Source organism: Diadema antillarum, unplaced genomic scaffold (genome assembly GCF_040938485.1).
Source record: "Diadema antillarum isolate AM-2024a unplaced genomic scaffold, OU_Dant_1.0 seq00000459_RagTag, whole genome shotgun sequence".
In the NCBI taxonomy this organism is placed as follows: domain Eukaryota; kingdom Metazoa; phylum Echinodermata; class Echinoidea; order Diadematoida; family Diadematidae; genus Diadema; species Diadema antillarum.
Window position 1 is genome coordinate 875,012 of NW_027271430.1, and position 21,870 is coordinate 896,881.

General features: G+C 38.0%; 1 protein-coding gene across 1 annotated transcript; it reads left to right on the plus strand.

Annotated features, from left to right (window-relative positions):
• The first annotated feature begins 5,127 nt into the window (after positions 1-5,127).
• LOC139732996 (GTPase Era, mitochondrial-like) lies at positions 5,128-21,441 on the plus strand. The gene is made up of 11 exons (XM_071643835.1): positions 5,128-5,225; positions 9,577-9,665; positions 10,987-11,117; positions 12,380-12,457; positions 13,082-13,128; positions 14,383-14,444; positions 15,307-15,419; positions 16,765-17,592; positions 18,739-18,888; positions 20,021-20,101; positions 21,331-21,441. Exons 1-11 carry the CDS (start codon positions 5,128-5,130, stop codon positions 21,439-21,441), a joined length of 1,788 nt encoding a protein of 595 aa, XP_071499936.1.
• The last annotated feature ends 429 nt before the right edge of the window (positions 21,442-21,870 follow it).

Genomic DNA, 21,870 nt, shown 5'->3' on the forward strand with positions numbered 1-21,870 from the left:
TTCTCAAAAATGATTGACGTGTATCAACAGACGTCCGCAATGATCCTGTATGTCTACGTAGAGCACGTGTCATCTATTGTTTCTCTAGCAGTGGGCAAACTCCCCGTTAGACATAGATGGTTGGCGTGTGATGTTTATGAAAAGAACCGTGGTATCTTCATCACTTCCATAATTTGATTTTTCTCCGCTTTCGAGAAGGAATCTGTTGTTTAATTCATTATCTCTCCCCAACTCGCAGTCGTTTCCGCGATTCATATCTACACCCGTAAAAGCGCATCTTTGCTTCCGTTCGTTCCTGCGCGCGACCGTTTTCCCCTGTGCAAACACAGCACCATGGTGCTCATGTTGTTGCGCGTGGCGCACGGCACGTCTTACGAAGATGACAGCAGTTCACGTCCGCCTAGCTTGCATCGTCACCGTATCTCTGTCTTATATTTAATATCTCTTTAGAGGATCGAAGATGAGGGGATAATATTTATTGTGAGGATGACGGGATGAAAGGGGATGATAACAGACCTGATACTGAGTAGTGTCGTCCCGACCTCTTATTGATCTTCTACGGCTATTATTTTTCTCGTGATGGGCTGCATACGAACTAATGTTTACTCGCGAGCTTTGCGCCTCTCCTAAGTAGACGCCGAGGTTTGTTTAACTGCAGGTGCCGTTTGTCACTGTTAGTGCGTACATGCTTGAAGAAGATCGTTTATTTTCCGGACATTTAGCCCTTTTCTTCTTCCTTTGAAACGAAGAATTGTCCCCTTGTGGTCATCAAAAATAAGATTTGAACGAGACTTTGATGGATGTTTTAATGCTATGATCACGATGATGGTTTGCGACAAGTAATTGGCCGTAAACACAATACCACGCAAATCAATTCCTGCTTTAAGCGAACACCTCATCTCCAAACTATTGCATAGAAGTACTTTTCAATCGAATTCGTGGACCAATACATAAATGTCCATGGGTTTACAACATTAATCTATGCTTTTTCCTACCTTTATTTTTTGTTCCTTTGATACAGAAAAAATAAAAAGATACAGATAAAAAGAGAGAAGAGGAGTTAAAAATATTGTTATTAACATAATTATAAGAATGTATTAGATACTAGATGGAAAGGGTGATCACGCTACTCTCTAGAAGTTTCGTACCGCGGAAATTGTTTTCTTCTTTTCTCTCTCTTTTTTTTATATTCTTCGATGTTTATATTTCCCCTAATTCATAAATGGTCATTCCTTTCAATTGTAAATATCAAGTAAGAATTTATCTCATATCAGCATATGGGAATCTACACCCTTCAAGCACTGCTTTTATGTAGATTCCTCATATTTCACATGTTTAATTGTCTTAAATGCTGTATTTGACAATAAGTATTTTCACCCATGAGATTTTTCTGTTGTTGTGTTTATGGTTTATTTGTTGAAACGTGGAATATGGAACAATAAAAACAAACAAAACAAAACAAAAGGTGGAAAAGGTAAAATAATGCGTTTGATAGACCATTCAAGAGTAAATGATATCTGTTAGCAATTAGTCATTCTATACAACGAGCAATTACCATCAAGAGCGGGGGCCGCGGAACGTGGGGGTGGGGGGAGGGTGAACCACACACCCACTTTTGGGCCCCCCCCCCAAAAAAAAAAAAAAAAATCATAGCAAAACGAATGACTCTTCGAGAATTTGACCCTTGACCCACAACCATCGCCCCAATGCATTTCGTTTGACCATGGACCTAATACACATGGACTATTCACGGCAGTCTTTCTTTGATGTAATGATCGTCACCGACACCTGATTATGTGCATCTTAATGAGTACATTCAGGTGTCTTGACAATAACGATTGTGTAATCATGTATCGTCACTAAACAAAAGAATCGTTTCCCTCATTTCAGTCTTGTTTCGCTGATGTGCCTTTTTTTTCAGACGGAAATGTCTTTGAATTAATACAGATGATGAGGAGCAGCAAACCTGAGATCATTACAAATTTTGTGTCAAAAGATGGGTAATTGCTGATTCGCACATTTTCGCACGCGCATAAGACCTTGCCTAATGGCAATTCTGTTCTCTATTATTACCGTCCCTTTTTGCTCTGGAATAAGCTGGAGAAAAGTGAAATATTGAGATCACAAATGACAATCATTCTGCCAAAATGTTAGCTTTCTTTTAAAAACTGCCCGCTTCTCCCAAGCTAAATTGTTTGAGGTATGATTTCCTAACATACACCACAACTGCACATTCACTTTACTTGATTTTTGTGAGTTATTTTCTTCTGCGCATGTAGTTTTAGATTTCTCGAATCTCCGTCTTGTTCTTCTCCTGGCTTGCTGGCGATGACGATCATGGGATCAAAGCAGTGAAGCGTGCTAAAAATGTCGTTGTGGCGCTTTTGAGATGTACGGGTGCATGAATCAATTAACGATACGATGAATGTCCATGCGTATTAGGTCCATGGTTTGACTTTCAGTGGACGACAAAAATTGAATATGGAAAATAAGACTGTCGTAAACGATAACATTCACACTGACACAAGATACGGACAATAGACCGCCTTACCAACATCAAATCGATGGATGTATCTTCCGTCCTAACGGATAGCAACGAGCTATATTCTATTCACCTGTATACCTCAAAAACAATTTTCAACACTTGGAATCCATGAGTATGTTTGTATTAGCTGTTTGCTACTTCGGGCAAGCTTTCAGGTTGTCCAGAAGAATCATTGTCAGAAAGGCGTGATACATAAAATTTAGATATTTTTTTGTAAACCTGCCTATGTTATCTCCAACAGTTGTTTGATGTAGGCCCTATATATTTCTTAACAAACCAGACCCATGAGGAAAAGTGAAAAGTGTCAAGTTACCCATCTTCCTTCCCTTCTCCCGAGCCCCCTTTCCGCTCCCTCCCCTTCCTCCCCCCTCGCGATATCGAATAGAACGGGTGTCATGTAAAAAAAGCTTTATGCATTTCTCTGTATAAAGAATTTCCCTAACACCAAGAAAGCTTACCAGATGCTTGCCCAAGGCTTGCCCGACAACCAATGTATGCAAAATACATTCTCAGTATTGAAATGCATTTCGATGAGTATGTAAAGATAGTTGGAATATCTCGTCACTTAGGTTCTTGGAGAAAAATATTCATAATTTTGAAACACTAGTAATCGACCTATTCGTTTGTTCGATTTGAGGCAAATTGTCTTCGGTTCAATACCTATACTTTTAATACATACTGCATGTCTTTGCACAGTGTATTATTGAAATTGTTGACTCGACATGTATTTCCTCCTACTTGAGTCAAATAAATTATTCAACATGAGAATGCTATGTAGTTAGATACGGAGCCATCAGTCTATAGGACTGACCGTAACTATTAGACATAAAATAAAACTACTCACAATATGCATAAACGTGGTAAATATATAGATTGAGCAATATGAGTATGACTTTTTAGCGTTATCCGCCGAATACATGCAGATAAAGCCGTAATGCTTACTTTAAAAGCACACGAAGTCTGCATATACCGTATACCTTGTGCTAAGTATCCAGGGTTACGATTACCTTATTTTGTTTGTTCAAATCACTTCTAAAATTTGGCTTGTTTTGCTGTTTTCTTTCCATTCAATTTCTGTTTGATTATCTTTCAATGTCCACTATAAATTTGATTATCATCATAATTATCCTAATTCGACTTGTTGTTATCATTATTATCAAATCTGATATTTTTTTTTAATTGCTATCGGTATATAGTCAATAATTCAAATCATAGTTTCTGTGACTTGATCACTGCGAACGATACATGTAGAGAAATAGATTTACAGAAGCACGTTAGCAAAGAAATGAAGAAGACATGCAGAGTAAATTAATATCACAGATCAGCGGATTGATGGCCCTCTAACTCTCATGCAATGGTCACTGAGGGCGCCCTGAATAATCAGTGTTGGCACCGCATTGCTTTCACTTTGCTGATTGGAGAACACTGACACGTATTTTTTTAGTTTTTTTTTTATATTAGTTCGAGTCGGGCTGGGAAGTCTTTATTGATTGGCATTATTTATTCCCTCAAAACTTCACTTACTTTTCTTGTACGTTATAAATAACCGGAGGATTAGATGATTTTGAATATATAACTTCCGAAATGTCATCCGAATTGGATCAGCCCTGTATTAACCTTTTCTGTGCCAATGAGTTTAGTAAGCACAAAATTTCACACACATACACTATGGACAGGAAATTAATGTGGCATGCAGAGGGTTAAAGATTATACATGTATATCATTTTATTCAACAGATCAATAAATGAATCAGTCACAGAACGAATAAATGAATGAATGATAAGAAAACCTACGTTGGAGTAAGGTAGGATAGTAAAGTAATTTATATGCGTAGTCAATTAAATATATATACTATGAAAACCATACAAAGCTAAATTAAAGCAATCAATTATTTTCATTAGATTCGTTTCCCTGCTCTAAAATGATAAAATGTGATAACGCCACATTCGGGTACTCACTTGCAGCTTATACCATGTAGGGCTTAGATATCTGTCTTGGAATGCAAATACTCCAAACACATTTTGTCGTTTTTGCTTTTCAGGAGAGGATTTAGTTCCTGCGTGGGGTTATGTATTATTTTGCTATCAGTGATGATCTTGTAAAGCAGCAAAAGCTGAACTTGTTATATAGCATCATATGCTTAACTAAGTGCCAATAAAATGGAAGTAAAACACAAATAAGGCGATATGATATTTGAAAAAGTTTGAGAAATATAGGTAGTGTCTCAATATGATATTTTCTACATTCTTCTCTCATGAATCCTTGCTGTAGTTTGCAGGCCTGTTTGATGCCCATCCGTGTACTTTGTCGTAACCACCAAGAAAAAAAAAATGTTACAAGCAACCCCCCCCCCATTAAAATTCTGTATTCTTTCAAAATTCATAATGAATACATATTAAATTTGGTGTGTATGCTTTGGACCAATCTCTGTTAACACCAAAATAATAATAATAATAATAATAATAATAATAATAATAATAATAATAATAATAATAATAATAATAATAATAATGATAATAATAATAATAATAATAATAATAATAATAATAATAATAATAATAATAATAATGATAATAATAATAATGAGGAAGAAACGGAAGGGAGGAGGAGGAGGAAGAAGAAAAACAAAAGAAGCAGAGAAAGAGGAATATGAGAAGGAGGAAGATTTCAGAGAGGCAGGGTGAGGTGAAACAGAAATAATGTAAACCACATTTCTCACTGATGGCCATCAGGCCCAGTAGTTCATCGGCTAGGAACACTGTTCTGCATGTATATTTCCATGATATCAGTCTTAATGCAGAGACTCCAACCCCAAGCACCTTCTGATCCGGAGATTCTCCCGCCTGAAACCCCTAGCAAACGGGAGACTCCAACTTGCGCACATCCACGAGCGCAAAAGTCCTTTGCGGTCTAGGGTTCTAGATGCTCTCTCTCGCTATCTAAGGCTTATTTTTCAACATACAATGAAATCATTTCAAGCGGGAGAAATTAAATCTCAAGCGGGAGAACGGGAGATTCTGCAAAAATGGGCTTTCGGCGGGAGATCTCCCGTCGAAAGCGTGAGAGTTGGAGTCTCTGTTAACCCTATAAAGCCCAAGGGGGGGGGGCACATTGTGCCCCCCCTACCAGATTTTCGTTTGCCACTCCTTCATCCTTAATCCGATTTCAACCAAATTTGGTGACTTTTCCTGAAATCTTATTGCAAACATTTTGATATATAATTTAGCTATATTTGATGTTGCTGGTTGCCATGGCAACCATAAACTGACAACCATGTCAGTCAGATTTTGCATCTTTTTTCTGTTCCCATTTCATTTAACAGCATTACAGTGTATGAAATGGGTGTTTCTTGGCTGAAATTTTTTGAACAAGCAAAATTTGAAGTAATTATGGTTCTGGAAAGTTTTTCTTATTATTTCCTTTGTTTTTATGTGACGAAGGCATAAAACAATAGATATAATAGAGATAATTGAAAACAATAATATTATCTACAGATTGCCCTTATATTTTGAGTTATTTTGATTCCTTCACCCAAGTTATGCCTCTAGTATCATTAGTTTATCATATTATCAATTTGCAATCTCAAAATTCCACTATTATGCAAATATGAAATGTCATAACTATACATGTACCCATCCCAAACATTTCATCTCAGGTCTCATAATGTATCACTATGTTGATATGACTAGCGCCCCCATGTGGTGACCTTGAGAAATTTCAAACATAACAAATAATAAAATTCCACTTGCTTATCATTTGTGGCAAATATGAAAATGATTGGTCTATAATAAGTCATATGTAACGGGGATAAGGAAATTATACCGAAAAATCATGTTTTTAGCATATTTCCTATGTATTCCTTTATATTTTTGTAAATAGCGCCCTCCATGGGTGACCTTGTGAAAATTCAAATGTACGGTCATGTAGAGTATGAGTTACTCTACCCACGTGCCAAATATGACGATGATACATCAAATAATAAAAAAGTTATATAGGGGGGGCACAATGTGCCCCCCCCCCCCCCCCCCCCCCCCCTTGGGCCTGTGAGGGGTCAAAATAGCTTGGGCTTAATAGGGTTAATGGCTAGGCACCGAACACTGCATGTTGTGGGATCAGTGTGTCCCTTTCAACTGCAGCAGCAGCGTCGAAGAGGGAGCTACGCAAATTTCCAACCAAATTCACAAAAAGAACATGGCGACTTACATGTCGACTAAAACGTGGGACACAGCATGCCGATTATCATGGCGCTTATATCCTGGGCTACGAAGGGGCTGTACGTATGTCGATCTGGACCTTTGTTTAGTGTAAAATACTAATTTCTTAGTCTATTAACTAATTAATAAGAGTGTCATATAAATGTAAACTAGTCATGACTGACCTGTGTGTGTGGTCGTCAATTTTCGTAGTATGTCTAGATCTAGTCCCATATGTATCATTTTATGTAGGCTTCTAGAACCTACTTCTACTTCTACGTGGATACTTAGCAACGTCCAAAACTGGATATACATTAGTCATTGTATTACGCTGAGGTGTAATATATCCTGGGGGAAACTTCCAACTTCCCCCAGCTGTCTACAGGCAAGATAGTGTAGTGGACCGCGGAACCTAACGTTATACGTTAGTATTAGTGCTCTATTAATAGATCTAGAGTAAGAACCCCAATTTTCGGCCGGCCTCCAATATCCGGACACTTACCACTTATCACAAGGCAGCAAAGTCGACTGTCACAGCACAAGCATATCACATCGTTTCACACACTAGCACACTCGTTCACCACGCGAAAATGCCTGAGTCACCTCCAAAAATCCATCTAAAATCCCAAATTTTGCCTTCAAAATCGCGGAATCGCCGCGACTTTTCCAAAGCGCGCGCAAATTAGGGCCCGTGTAAAGAATTGGGGTCGCCGAAAAAGCGCTAAAAATTGAAAAATTACGCCGTTCTGTTGCGAGATTTTTCGCTTATCGCAAGCTCAGAGTGTGATGGTATCTTCGAAAACACAAAAGAAAAACAAAATCTCCGTACGTGCCGATGCAGTGAATAAATGTACAGGGGCTGAATGCAAGTGCAGAGTCCCCAAAATTCGGACACGAACGGGCGCCGCAACATCCCCAATGCGACCTTGCGTCAAGAAGGTATGGCGCGCGCGGATTTTTCAGCGACCTTGTATGCGTACTGACATTGCACGCGTGTCCGGATTTTGGAGACGCTGTCCGAATTTTGGGGAATTGACAAGGTGATAATATTTGGTGATTTTGTTAAATTTTAAGATCGGTTTGAGAAAATCAATATTAAGAAAAATTAGTTTGATATATGTAACAAACATTATTATAAATTTCATTTTGTGGAAAATTATTTGAGTTGAATAAATATTGCAAAAAAGCTTAAGTGTCCGAAAATTGGGGCTTTTACTCTAGAGGGTCTAGAGACAGAGTAACTGCGTCAGTAAGCGGCCGTGCAGCCGTTCGCGGCAGGTACAACATACACGGTAATATACAGCTAAACACAGCATTGCACTGTTACATGCACACTACACATATACTAACACACTAGCAATCAACAAAAACCAACCGATAAAATGGGCACGATCTCTGACGAAAGTGAAATTTTCTTACCTAAATGACAACATATCACATCCAAAATGAAATTTTCGGTACTTCTTAACATAACAGTTAAGAAACAATGGTCCAAGAAACTGGATTTTTTGTCGTTTTCTCGATGTTCATGGATTTTGAAAACATATCCTCACGTAAAATAGAATTTTCGCGAGCCGATGTGGGCCGCCATTTTTTTCGGAAAGTGGATGTTACCATCGAAAAAAATGAGAAAAACACAAGAAAGACATCAACAACACCGCCAGAATTGCGATCTTGTTTGCGGCCAATGCATGTGCGCACGCTATTTTCACGTGCTTTCGCGATGGGAATTGGCGCTTACGCAATGTTTGCGAGACATGTGAAGGCGTTCAGCTAAAGATCGCGGAGCACGCGCGTATTGCATAGGGATTGTACATCGTGCCGCAAGTTGAAATACTACGTCGCATATCGCCCTTATCGGCGAAAATTGTGCCGGGTTTTGCCCTGGTAAATCATGAAAACTGCGTTGGTCAATGGTAAATTTCTTTTATGAAAACAATTGCGTTAATGAATAATCTTGCCTATGATATATGAAATGGTTGAAAATAATTTGCCTGATTTGTTTACAAGTTGGAAAAACCCATAACAATGCTTAAACTGCCGCTAACGGGATATTTTACTCTAGAGCCAGCTCTTTTAGAAGCCTGGTTGGTATCAAGTCAGGGCCTGTATGGCTGTAGCCTTATGAATGTCCAGCTCTGAGAGTAATTTGTAGATTCCATACATGAGGCTCAACAGAGATCTGGCTCATTGACATTGGTATACTTTATATCCGATATGGTGGAGGTGGATGAGGATTTCCCTTGCTTGACCTTGTCCTTGATGTTGTTCTTGCCTTCATTATTTGTGATTTCATCTAGACCTAGAATAGAGAGCTGCACTATCTACATGTAATGATGTATATATCCGTATGATTGAGGTGTTTCTATATGTACAAGTGTAAATTTATGTCCACATTAATTTTGCCTTTTAAAAGCTAAAAAGTCATCTTACTTGACCATGGTAATATTCCACCGTAAATCTTTCAATGAATTATTCATGCAAATAAAAGAAAATAGCCAGGTTTTGTTCACATTGTTCTTTTATGAATTGTGTGCATCGTTGATGTGTTCACTGATTGGTTTCTAAATGTTGATGATATCATAATTGTTGGAATTAATTATCCTATCATAACCCTACAATACCAACTGTTCCTACACTGTACGTGTACTTCACATAGCACATGGAACTTACTGTAGATACAGCGCCATTTTATCTATATCTCCTTCCCACTCCCATCTCATTAGTATCACTACAGCTGCACCAATGCCAGCCTCGTAATGCAATAGCCCTCAGTTTTGCTTGTCATTGGGGGAGCAAAAGACACCTATCTACTTCGCTAATATGTCCACATCTCAGTGAACCGCCAGGGAGTCTGAACTCATCTTTGAAGGACCATAACGATGACAGCCCACCAGATTTCTTCACACCTGTTTCTCCTGATCCAGGTTTGTAGCCATCTTGCTGATAGTCAGATAAAGTAAATGATCATGTGCTCAGCTTAAAGGTCCTGTTTACCTTTGGCAACAGTGATTTTAAAAATGTTCAAGATATCACATTTGATGCATATGTGTAGGTCTGTTGTATCACAAAACATCCTACCATATGAAATGTTTGTAATAAAGCCTAGAAAATAAGGAGATATCAGTATTTTTTCTCATTAAACCATAACTGTTGACGGTGTAGTGTGGAAACATTTTTATTATAACTGTTGTTCACATTTTGTGTATTTAACAATACTGAACATTGATTATACGGATTCAAATTTTTACAGTGGTTGTTTCTATCCCAAATTCACATTTCAAAACTATTTTAAAGCACTAGTACTGGGTTTTTGTTTCATCTACAAATGGTAAATTATACCTTTAACTCATTGATTTCATGGAGGGTAGTCAGCTGTCAGAAGTTGTTGGGGTGTAAAAACCGGGGAGTCATGTTCTGACTTCCAATAATGGCAGAGTCCCTGAGTCCCTGCTGAGTGAAAAGACCTTGGGCCCATTTCATGTGAAAATTTCATTGTGGGTGCCTTGTCAACTGGCCCTTCTGAATTTCTTTCTTTTTCAATATGATGCGAAAAAGTATTGACTTTCTATTGTCTTTTCTGAAGTCTATATTTGAAGATGTTAAGAAATACTGTATATCATATCACTTAAGCAAATTTGTGTCAACCAAGTTTTCTTAGCAAATTTGTGTCAACCAGGATTTCTTACCAAATGTTAAAACTGGTCACATTTATTTGCAAAACAATTGAGATCCCTATTATACTCCTATAATATCGCACTGACACCATTGTAACATGATATCAATATTGTTTTCTATCATTTATTTGAGATTGCATGAACTTTTTTCATTGTTTTGCCATTTTCACACCTTTTACTTGAAGTAAGAAAGTGCAGTACACCTTTGTTCTTCTATCCTAAAGTCTGTGCCTGTGCCTGTGATGCATATCTACCTGTGATGTTGTGATTTTGCCCATGCAAGGTAAATGATAGAAGTACTGTATATGCCATATATTTCGCGAGTCTAAATTTTTGCGAATCAGGAATTCTCGACGATTTTGCGAGTGGTGAAGTTCGAGATCGTGGAGTCTTAAATACTGAAAGGAGAAATGTACACACGTACATCACATCCACATCGGGATCAAAGTCAATATTTTCGCATGTCTTTGATTTCGTGAATAGCACCTGACTCGTGAAATTTGCGAAAATAAAACCTTGCAAAATATTCGTCGTATACAGTAATATAGTGCCTTGATTCATTCAATCTCAGGTGACCAGGAATTCTTGTTGCTTGCCAAACCGACATCACAACCACCAGACCCCAAAGTTCTCAAGGTGGCAATCATTGGCACACCCAACGCTGGAAAGTCAACTCTCATTAATAATCTGCTAGGAAGACGGGTAAGTAACCACAATTTAAAGGCATAATTTATCATTTGTAGATGACATAAAAACCCGTCATTAGTGCTTCAAAATAGTTCTAAAATGTGAGTTAGGGACAGAAACAACCACTGTAAAAATTAGAATGTGTAAAATCGATATGAAGTCTTGTTAAATGTACAAAATGTGAACAATAGTTATATTAAAAAAATTTCCAGACTAAACCATCTACAGTTACGGTTTATTGAGAAAAATACAAATATCTCCATATATTTTAGGCTTTATTACAAAAATTTTATATGATAGGATGTTTTATGGTACAACAGACCCACACATATCATGCATTAAATGTCATATCTCGACAATTTTTTAAATCACTGTTCCCAAAGGTAACAGGACCTTAAAACTAAAAGTGACAATAAAGATGATGATCATATTGGTTAATAAAAGACACTGATAAAATGATCCTACAAAGCATACTTGACTTGATTCTGATTGGAGTTTTTTTGCTTCGAATGTCCAAAGTTCTTGGGTAGGTAGCGGCTAGCTATAAAGTCTAACACCTGCCCTCCATTGAACCCCATCCAGTGGGTCAATGTTGGTCTGGTCACACATCCTCACGTCTGCCCTGACACATTCAGACCAAATCTACCTTGGTCTCCCACAGATGTAGTAAATATACATTTTTTTTTTAAACCCATAAGTCAAGGTGATATTCACTTTTCAAAAAGTTTTACACAAAGGGACTGTAAATGTATTGTGCACAGATTGAGATGGAATCTGATGACATATCTTGTTTGGAATTAATAAAAAAGACATGAAATATTCAGCAACTGGTATGCAGTATGCTTGAAAGCATATCCATCAGGCACTTTCCTAGCAGTCATTGTGTAATCAAATATTTTAATGCTACTAAGATCAGCTGAAATTAATCCACTGTAGCTATTGCTGTGCAATGTTACTATATATATTACTACCCTAGAAGTACAGACAAATTCTTTAATATCACTTGTAGTCATTTAACTTTGTCTTTGAAAATCATGAAAAGTAGTCATGACTATCCAAGAAAAACAATGAACAGTAAAAAAGAAAAGAAAACAAAAGTGATTATTCACTATGAATAATTACAAAGCATTATATGAGCGCCTTAAGCACCCATGAGTGGATGTGTTGTATGTTATAAATGTCTATATTATTATTATTATTATGTCAATCAGTGATAGTGATTATTCTGTGAATAAACCATCTGCCTGACCTTGTTGAATATACCTTGTGTACTACAGATCTGTGCTGTCTCCCAGAAAGTCCACACAACAAGGACCAAGGCTCTAGCAGTCATCACCCACAAGAAGACTCAAATGGTTTGTGCTTCTAAACATTCTATTCTGTGAAATATAGTAGAAAGACTTCCCAAATATTTGTCGCATGATTTTATGTAATATATTCATCTTTGTTTTGTTTTGTTTTGTTTCTTTTTGTTTTTACAGCACAGCTACTTAAGTGTTACTTGGGAATGGTGCATTTATTTTTATTTACTTAAAGCTTTGTTTAGACTCCCTTTGTCTTCTTGCATAAAATAATAGGATAGACTTCACTATACAGTACAGCATGGCACACTCCACACTAATGAATTTATATCCTGAAGAATCATGGAGATGAAGGAGAATTTATTGAGTGCTTTTATGTGTCTGTTAATGTGTAAAATTTGTGAAATGTTGCACAATTTTAGGTGGTTCACTATAACAATGTACAAATTCAAAGATGACCCAGCTACCATCTTTAATAGTGCCTGTTTCTCCTTAGATATTAAAGAAAAACGACATGCTATAAATAACTACGTTATCAGCAGATGTATTAAAGGTGTTATCAATTTATAATTTTTCTCCTTTTAAATTAAAAAAGAAAAGGTCGATTCAGTGTCATTTTTGTTTTCATCTTCTGGTAGCTGTCTGATAGAAGTGAGTTTCTCCTTTTCATTCTTTCAGGTACTGCTTGACACACCGGGCATGATCAGTTTCTCTCAAGGTCGTAAGTAAGTTAGTTCCTCTAATTGAGTGATAAAACCTAGCAGAATGAAAGCCATTGCATTATGCCCTTTCAGGAATTGCTCTCTTTCCCGGAAGTGTGTTCAAATGTTACCATACTGAACTGCTATTACATAACTTGACATACTGAAATTCTACTTTATTGTCTCAAACCAAATGCATTTTTGAATAGAATTTTGTTTCTTGACCATGTTAAGCTCCATTCTATACTGAGAACCAGAATTTTCCTGCTGTGATTTCTTGTTTACCACCAAAATCACTCTTGAATCCTGAAAACAGACCCAAAACAATGATGACAATGACGATGACAACAACAACAACTACAGAAACAACAACAACAGACAAACAATCAAAAGCAGTCATTATTCATCATGACACAGATAGCTCTGCACTGGTGTAATTCCGTATTGTCAGTTGAGTCTTCTGGTTATGTAGTGCCATGTGCCAAAATGTATACTGGTCTACCTTGATTAAAGGACAAGTTCACCTTCATAAACATAAGGATTGAGAGAATGCAACAATATTAGTAGAACACATCAGTGAAAGTTTGAGGAAAATTGGACAATTGATGCAAAAGTTATGAATTTTTAAAATTTTTGTGTTGGAACCGCTGGATGAGGAGACTACTACAGCTTGTGAGTCATATGCGTACAACAGTATAAAGAAAATGCAAAAGAAAATTCAACATATTTTCACTTTTTTCGCATAATAAAAGAGCTCTTGACTTGCCTCTTTCTAAAGGCAGGGGGAATAATATTGCCCATAACATTTGTCGGTAACGAGTCAGGGGAATGTGTACTTTTTTCAAAAGATGGAATTTTGTGAAATTCTCTTTATATTTTCCTTATATTGTTGTACGCAAGTTATTCATACACTGCAGTAGTCTTCTCATCCAGCGGTTGCTGCACAAAAATTTTAAAAATTCATAACTTTTGAACTGATTGTCTGATTTTCCTCAAACTTTCAATGATGTGTTCTACTAATATTGCTACATTCTCTCAATCCTTATGTTTATAAAGGTGAACTTGTCTTTTAAAGCTCTTGATTTAAAAACAGAAAATCCAGTAAATTATGCCCTCTCACATCCAGCTGTATTGAGTAAGTGTGAAGTGATACAGCCCATGTATTATGATGCATGATAAACTATTGATATTCCATTCTCGTTTTCAATATGCATCTGTAAATGAATTCTTTGCCTGGTGATATTACTGACTAAAGTAATGCTTTGTTCTCCTTCCCAGACACAAGTTGCCTCGGTCTCTACTAGTGGATGCCAAGAACACATTACTGGAAGCAGACTTAAGTAAGCCATATTCTTCCACATGTATCTGTTTCCACTGCATAATTGCAAGTTGTCTATTTAGTAGTTTGTTTTGAGTGTTAGAAGTGTTGGTCTAAAGAATGGACAGTGTATCTTGTGTCTTCTTGTCATTTGTTTTGTGCAGAAGTGACTTAGAGTACTGAATTTTGCATGCTTCTTCAATTAGCAGCAATATTTTTGAAACATACTTTGGTATGATCCACTTGTTGTGTAGTCCATGGGAAACAAGCCCTGAAACTGATTACTGTATCACTTTTCATAATGGTAACATAGGACCTAAGTAGCCATTGTCATCAAAGTTACATTGCTTAGCCAAAGCACAGATGAACAAGTTGAATGCAGAGTTGCTTTCATAGAATATGATAGATGATATGTAGGCAATTCCTCTTGATGCACTTGTTAATGGTAAGGGTTTACTGTTGATTGTCAACATTCTGAGTATCAACCTTCACAAACAATCTCACTGACATACTCCATATGCACTGAATATCTCCACTCACCACTCTTATTAATCTCCACATGATAAAACAAATATAAATATGAGATACTATTATGTAGAACCTCAGCAAGCACATTGAATATAAGCGAATGTTGAGGTTCTCACCAATCCAAAGGGTATGTCACATTGTTGAAGGAAAGTTTGTAAGTCTAATAACTTATTTTAAGAACTAGACAGCACCTTTGGAACTTTGGGTAAAGCATTGGTATTTCTCTTCCCCTCCTTGAGTTTATTATTTGTTTTGCGCAGTGTATCATAATCATAAAAATAATAACTTTAAACAATGAGAAGGAAAAGTAGCATACAAAGAATTACTTAGATAGTTTTTCCACCGGTGTTCCTCAGTTGCTGTACTGGTGGATGTCTCCAACCAATGGACCAACATGAAGCTGGACCCAGAAGTCTTGCTTCAACTCCAGACCCACCACAGCATTCCCTCTGTGCTGGTCCTAAACAAGGTGAGGAGCCAGGGAAAGATGAATCCAAAGCCATTAGGTGCGGTCAGACTGGCAAAAAATCGAGGAGTTTAAGATCGCGAAGTCTTTGCGATCTTTTGTCGTGCGGTCACACTGGCAGCCAAACGTCTCGATCTTTGGATCAAGAAGTTTGGGTCATTGGTACGTGTGCGCAAGAAAGAAGAAAGAGTGCGCCGTCTGATGGCTAGTGATTGTGACGTAACAATGCACATCTGTACATGACAATGGCCTCGAGCTTTGGAGACGCCGCCCGCAAACAGATCGAGAAGTTTGGTGGGGGTGAAGGAAATATCCCTAGTTGGAATGGGAAGTTTTGCGGTAAGTTTGCAGTCACAATGGCAAAACTGCGAGATGGTAAAGATCGCGAACTTAATCTTCTTGATCTTTTGCCAGTCTGACCATGCTTTTTGTGTCTGTATATTTTGCTGTTGTTTCATGTGTGGAGGTTTGCCTACTAGAACTCAATCTATCCTTTGATCCATCCTTCTATCTGTCCATCCATCTCCATCTTTCAATCCTTTTTTCAATCCATCCATCTATCTTTCCATTCATCCATCCACCCATCCATCTACCCATTCTTCCGCTTGATTCATCCATCCATTTATTCATCTATCTATCTATCTATCTATCTATCTATCTATCTATCTATCTATCTATCTATCTATCCTTCCATTCATCAATTCAGCTGTACATTCATCCTTCCATCGATATGACTATCAATCCAAGCATTCATCCATCTCACCACTTATATGCCAATCCTACCATCCATGTCATTATCCTGTGTTAGGAAGATACTAGTAGTGTGCAGTTTTAAACCTTATTACTTGTAACTTTTGATATTGCATCCAGTCTATCATCCTTTTTTAAATTAGTTCTATATTTCACTTCTTTTGACAAATTATTTGGCTGCTGCATCAATTGCTACGTGCCTATTCTAAATGATTCTTTGAATATTTTTTTTAATGTGAATGCATGAGTGAATGAATGAAATTAACTTTATGATTTGATGTAAATATCCTGCTGTTGTGTTATTTTGAACATGTTCCATGCGAGAGTCTAAGATCCTAATAGAATTTGCACTAGGCCAACTGACCTCCCATAGGCAGGGAGTTAAAAGTATGATCTATACACCGTGCCGAGAGATGCAAGTACATATGTTGACTCCTATGCTCTCAATCTGTTTTACCAATGGCCATATCCGTATGTCCATAGCACTCTTTCTCAGAATGTAGATGTTGATATGAGTTAAATACTTGACCTCATTATGGTAATGTTTACCACCATTCTTCTCTTTCATGCTTTAATACCCCCTGCCCCGCCCTTGCAGGTTGATGCCTTGAAGAACAAACATTCTCTCTTTGAGATTACTGACGCACTGACTGAGGGTGTCGTCGATGGCCAAACGTTTGTCACCAGGAGGCAGAAGGGAGAGGAGAACAGCTCCAGCAAATTAACGCGTCAGCAAAACTCTTCCAGATCAGCTGGGAACGAGGATGAGTGGCCACACCCGAGACATGATGACTTGAAGCATGAGGATGGGTTGTCAAGGCAACGTGAGGATGATGTGAGAATCAATGACAGTGATACACCAAGACTTTCTTTTGATGAGGGAACCAGTGCAAGTGAAGGGAGTGAAATGGAAGATGATGTTGATGGTCAACGTGATTTTGGCAGGAACTCATATCTTGAAGTGGGGCAGTCCATGAAAGCTGCAGCTAACAGAAGCATTTCGGCCCAGAATCATGACAGATTAGACGCAGCAGCAGTAGACGTCCAAGGAATTCAGGGAGATGGGCTCAGAAGAGATGCGAAAGAAATGGGGGAAAGTCACACGAGCTACCATTCATCTGATGGCAGCATGAATCAGTTGGATCATGTGGACTCTGCTAAGCGAGACATTTTGAAGGAGTACACATCAAATCTTCTCGAGTTTGTCGACGAGCCTGAAAGGGTGAGAGCCAAAGCGGAGGAAGACCCCAAAGTGGTTGCTGTGAGAGAGGACGAGGAGCGGCAGCTGCGGAGGATTGAGATGGAGAGAGAGCGGGAGGAGAGGAGGAGGCTGTGGAAGACGGCTAAGATGAGGAGTGGGTGGGGCGGTTTTAAGGCTGTCTTCATGATATCGGCTCTCCATGGAGACGGTGTCACCACGCTGAAGGTAGGGGCTTATTAACCCGTCAAGTTCAGGGTCCCATTTCATGAAAAGTTGATAGGATAACAACTCTTGCTGGAATAACAATTGTCATGGTAATGACAAGAATCCATCTTCCTGATTGGCTGTTCAGTGTTGCTATTGAAAGTTGCCATTCCAGCAAGAGTTGCTGTTCTAACATCTTTTATGAAATGGGGCTCCGGAGAAATTTTGCTGCAGAAATTATCCTCTTGTCATTAAATTGGCAACTCTGAATTCTATTTTGCATCCTTTATTGAAAAAGAATGAAATGCAACTGATTGACCTTATTAAATCTGTACAAAAATTTGGGAAAAATTGCCAATTTGAGAGATGATATTAACTGCTATATTCTAAAACGTGTTGCCACTTTAAAGAACAGTGATGAAATCAGCAATTTTATGGCTTGTGATAATCAAATAACTGAAGTAGTGGTATATAATATGACCAAAATAGGTTTCTACTAAAAGAGAAGTTTTTAATCTACCTTGTGGAATGCGAACAATGAATAGAAAAATTATGATAGAAGATATTCAACATTCAACCATAGAAACATGTTTTGTTTTGTTTTTGTTTTGTTTTTTGATGGGCAAAGGAATTAATTCTTGGAGTTGTCAAATTGCCTTTGATAAAAACCAAGTGGTGGCACCAGAATGTGAAATTGTTAAATTGATACACCCTTGGAGTAGAATTCTCCATATTCAAATCATATCAGTTTGGGAGAAGAAACAAATTTAAAGCTAATGAACTCTTTAGTGAATCCTGCATATCCTGGCAATTTTCTTCACAATATTTCATGCTTCTAATTGATTGATGTATTTTGCTGCTACTTCATCTAATTTTTCATGTCTGTATACTTTTGAAATGTATTGCATTCAATCCATTCAAATTAGATACAAGTAAAAAACAAACAAACAAACAAATGGAGAATACATCTCAGACATCAGAACTAGAAGAGAAGGGCAGGAGGAAAGAGTGTCCAAAGCTAATTATCACTAATGCCTTTGACATTAAATTCATCCACCCAAAAATAATAGATAAACACAATAATGACAGCAGAAGAATAGTCTGCTCTCATGATTTGTCAAAGAGTTGTCATGTTGAGGAGGTCCCTTACTCTTCACTCCCTGTCAGGAGTTCCTGCTGAGCAGTGCTAGGCCAGGATCCTGGGAGTACCATGAGGATGTGGTGACCAACCTGACTCCAGCAGAGATCCTCCAGGATGCCATCAGGGAGAAACTCTTGGAGACACTCCCACAGGAAGTCCCCTACACCATCACCCAGGTCAGTCAGGTGACCCCAGGCAGTCATGTGACCCCATCAGTCATGTGACCCTGGTCAGTCATGTGATCCTCACTGGTCATGTGACCCTGGTCAGTCAGGTGACCCCCAGTCAGTCAGGTGACCCCCAGTCAGTCAGGTGACCCTGACCATAGTCACTCACGTGGCCATGGTCAGTCATGTGACGCCAGTCAGTCATGTGATCCTCATTGGTCATGTGACCCTAGTCAGTCAGTCATATATTTTCACACATTTAGAAAACAGAAAGTCCATGTCTTCCAGTCTATCATGGAAAGTGCAGTTGTAGAAACAGAAAAACACATAAAATGAATGTGAGTCTTCAGGCAAATGATGGCTCAGTCATGTTATGAAGTCAGCCTGTGTGTGGGAGTGCTCACAGGATGTTGTGTTCGATAATATTAGTCTGACATTAAAGGGTGTGTACAGTTCTGGTCGAGGTGAAGATTTAGCTTATAACGTTTTGCGAGATATTCAGAAACTACTCTATGAGATGTCAACGAGCATGCAGTTCTAAGGGGTATCAAAAGTTTATTTGATGAAAATTGGTTTTGAAATGGCTGAGATATCCAAAAACAAGGTGAAACAAAGATATCTTAATAAAGTTGTGGCATGTCGCCTTTTATTATTAACACTTTTTTGGATATCTCAGCCATTTGAAAACCAATTTTCATCAAATAAACGTTGAATCCTTCTTAAAATTACATGCTCTTTCATATTTCATAAGAGGCTTTTCATTATCTCACTTAGGAATGTTCAAAACATGAATCCCCACCTCAACCAGTACTGTACATTCCCTTTAACACTGGTGGGAATTGGAGAGCATAACCAAACTCACACCTGATGGAATCTTGTATTTTTCTGTTTTATTGCCTCTTGCAGTCTGTTCCCATAAATATTCTCTGAATATTGAATCTGTTTTGGTTGTTGAAATACTGCAATATTCAATAATACAGCTCTAGATTCCGGAGACATGTATCAACACATAAGCCTACCATTGGTTGAGAACCAAGAGGGAACAAGCTCAGTTACAGTAACTTGCTCATATGTCTACTGCTTGTTTTTGAAGAAGAGCGTCTGGTTTTCACTGCTTGTCTTTCGGTCCACCAACCTATAGGAAACAGAAGTGTGGCAGACAGGACCGGAGGGGGAACTACAGATCATGCAGGCACTCATATGCAGAAAGAAGTCACATCTGGTGGGTTAAGATCTTGACTTTGTCTTGATTTGTTTTGTTTTGCTCATTTAGTCTTTCACTGGTGCAAAGATGTTGATCTGCAGGTGTCAGTTAAAGGGTGTGTACAGTTCTGGGGGGTGTTTCATCAACGCATGTCAGCGCCGACAACTGTCGCGGCTGACCAATTTCAGCAAAATCCTTGGTTTTGATTGGCTGAGATGCTCTGGTCACTGACTGTTACTATGGTGATTCAAGTTGTCAGCGCTGACAAACGTTGATGAAACACCCCCCAGGTTGAGGTGAGGATTTACCTATTAACGTTTTGCGAGATATTCAGAAACTACTCTATGAGATGTCAAAGAGCATGCAATTCTAAGGGGTATCAAAAGTTTATTTGATGAAAATTGGTTTTGAAATGGCTGAGGTATCCAAAACCAAGGTGAAACAAAGAGATCCTAATAAAAGGCGTGGCCTGTCGCCTTTTATTGTTATCACTTTTTTTGATATCTCAGCCATTTGAAAACCAATTTTCATCAAATAAACGTTGAATCCTTCTTAAAATTACATGCTCTTTCAAATTTCATATGAGGTTTCTCATTATCTCACTTAGAAATGTACAAAACGTGAATCCCCACCTCAACCAGTACTGTACAGTCCCTTTAATCTATGGAAACTGCAAATAAATAACAGAAGAGAGCTTTTGCAAAAAAAGGAAAAGGAAAAAGAAAAAAAAGAAACCTCTTCATACAAATGAAGCTAAGAAGCCGGTAATTTTGTCTGGGAAAAATAATTGAATTGGACATGCAGAGAATTCATTCCACCACATTCAATATGTATGGTGCATGGACAATTAGTTTGGTGCTGATTACGAATAAACTTGAATGAAAGTAGCATTTCATTGGAGATGTCATCATCTCATCTGATTTGCATATATGGATGTGACCTTTGACACTATTTCATTACTTTATATGCACAGCTTTAAATACAGGTCGGTATTTAATTTTATTTTGTCTAATCTGGTGAAACTTTTGTGAGTTTATTTCTTTGATTTGATTTGTCAATGTGGAGGGTTGCTCTTTGTTTTCTATGAGAGATAGACATGGACTATATAATCAGTAACTAACTAAACCTTGTAAATTTTGTAACATGCTCATTTCTGTGTGCAGTTTAAAGATGCATGTTGTGTCTACATTTTCCCCTATAAGTGTATTGAAAAAAGTGTATTCATATGTTTTGCATTGTCATTGCAGAGAATGTTGGAGAAGAAAGTGGGTTGGATCGCACGACAGGCCACTCAGGATTTGATGGACGCCTTTCACTGTGAAGTCAAGCTGAGCATACAACTCAAATTAAAAAAGTGAATTCCTCCCCAAGCTTTTCTAACATGTGTTGCTAAGGGTGGGACTGTAGAGACTCTTCCGGCCTAGTGAGGGAGTGACTAATGACCGTGAACTTTCGGATTGGGTCAATCCATTCATGAACGAGGGATGCATCTACAGCAAATGAGAAATTAAAAAAAAAAATATGTGTGTGTATTGGGGGGGGGGATTTTTTCAACACTTTACACATGAATTATTCTTAGTACAGGCACAAACCATGAAAAGAGCTACATAGTCATGTGAATTCTGGGTCATAGAACAAAGATAACTCTTGTGTGCTGCTAAATGATACTTTAGCTGATAAACTAATGACTCGATAACATTTGAATGGCCCGAACTGTTTCTTTTTCTTTGAATCGTGCTGATCGGGCACCCTGGTGTTGCATCTCTAATTCTTCATGTCTAAGACCT

Coding starts and splice junctions, on each gene's coding strand:
- LOC139732996 (XM_071643835.1), top strand. CDS start 5,128: ATGAGGAAGAAACGGAAGGGAGGAGGAGGAGGAAGAAGAAAAACAAAA. Junction 13,129..14,382: donor AGTTTCTCTCAAGGTCGTAA/GTAAGTTAGTTC, acceptor TCTCCTTCCCAG/ACACAAGTTGCCTCGGTCTC. Junction 18,889..20,020: donor TCCCCTACACCATCACCCAG/GTCAGTCAGGTG, acceptor ACCAACCTATAG/GAAACAGAAGTGTGGCAGAC.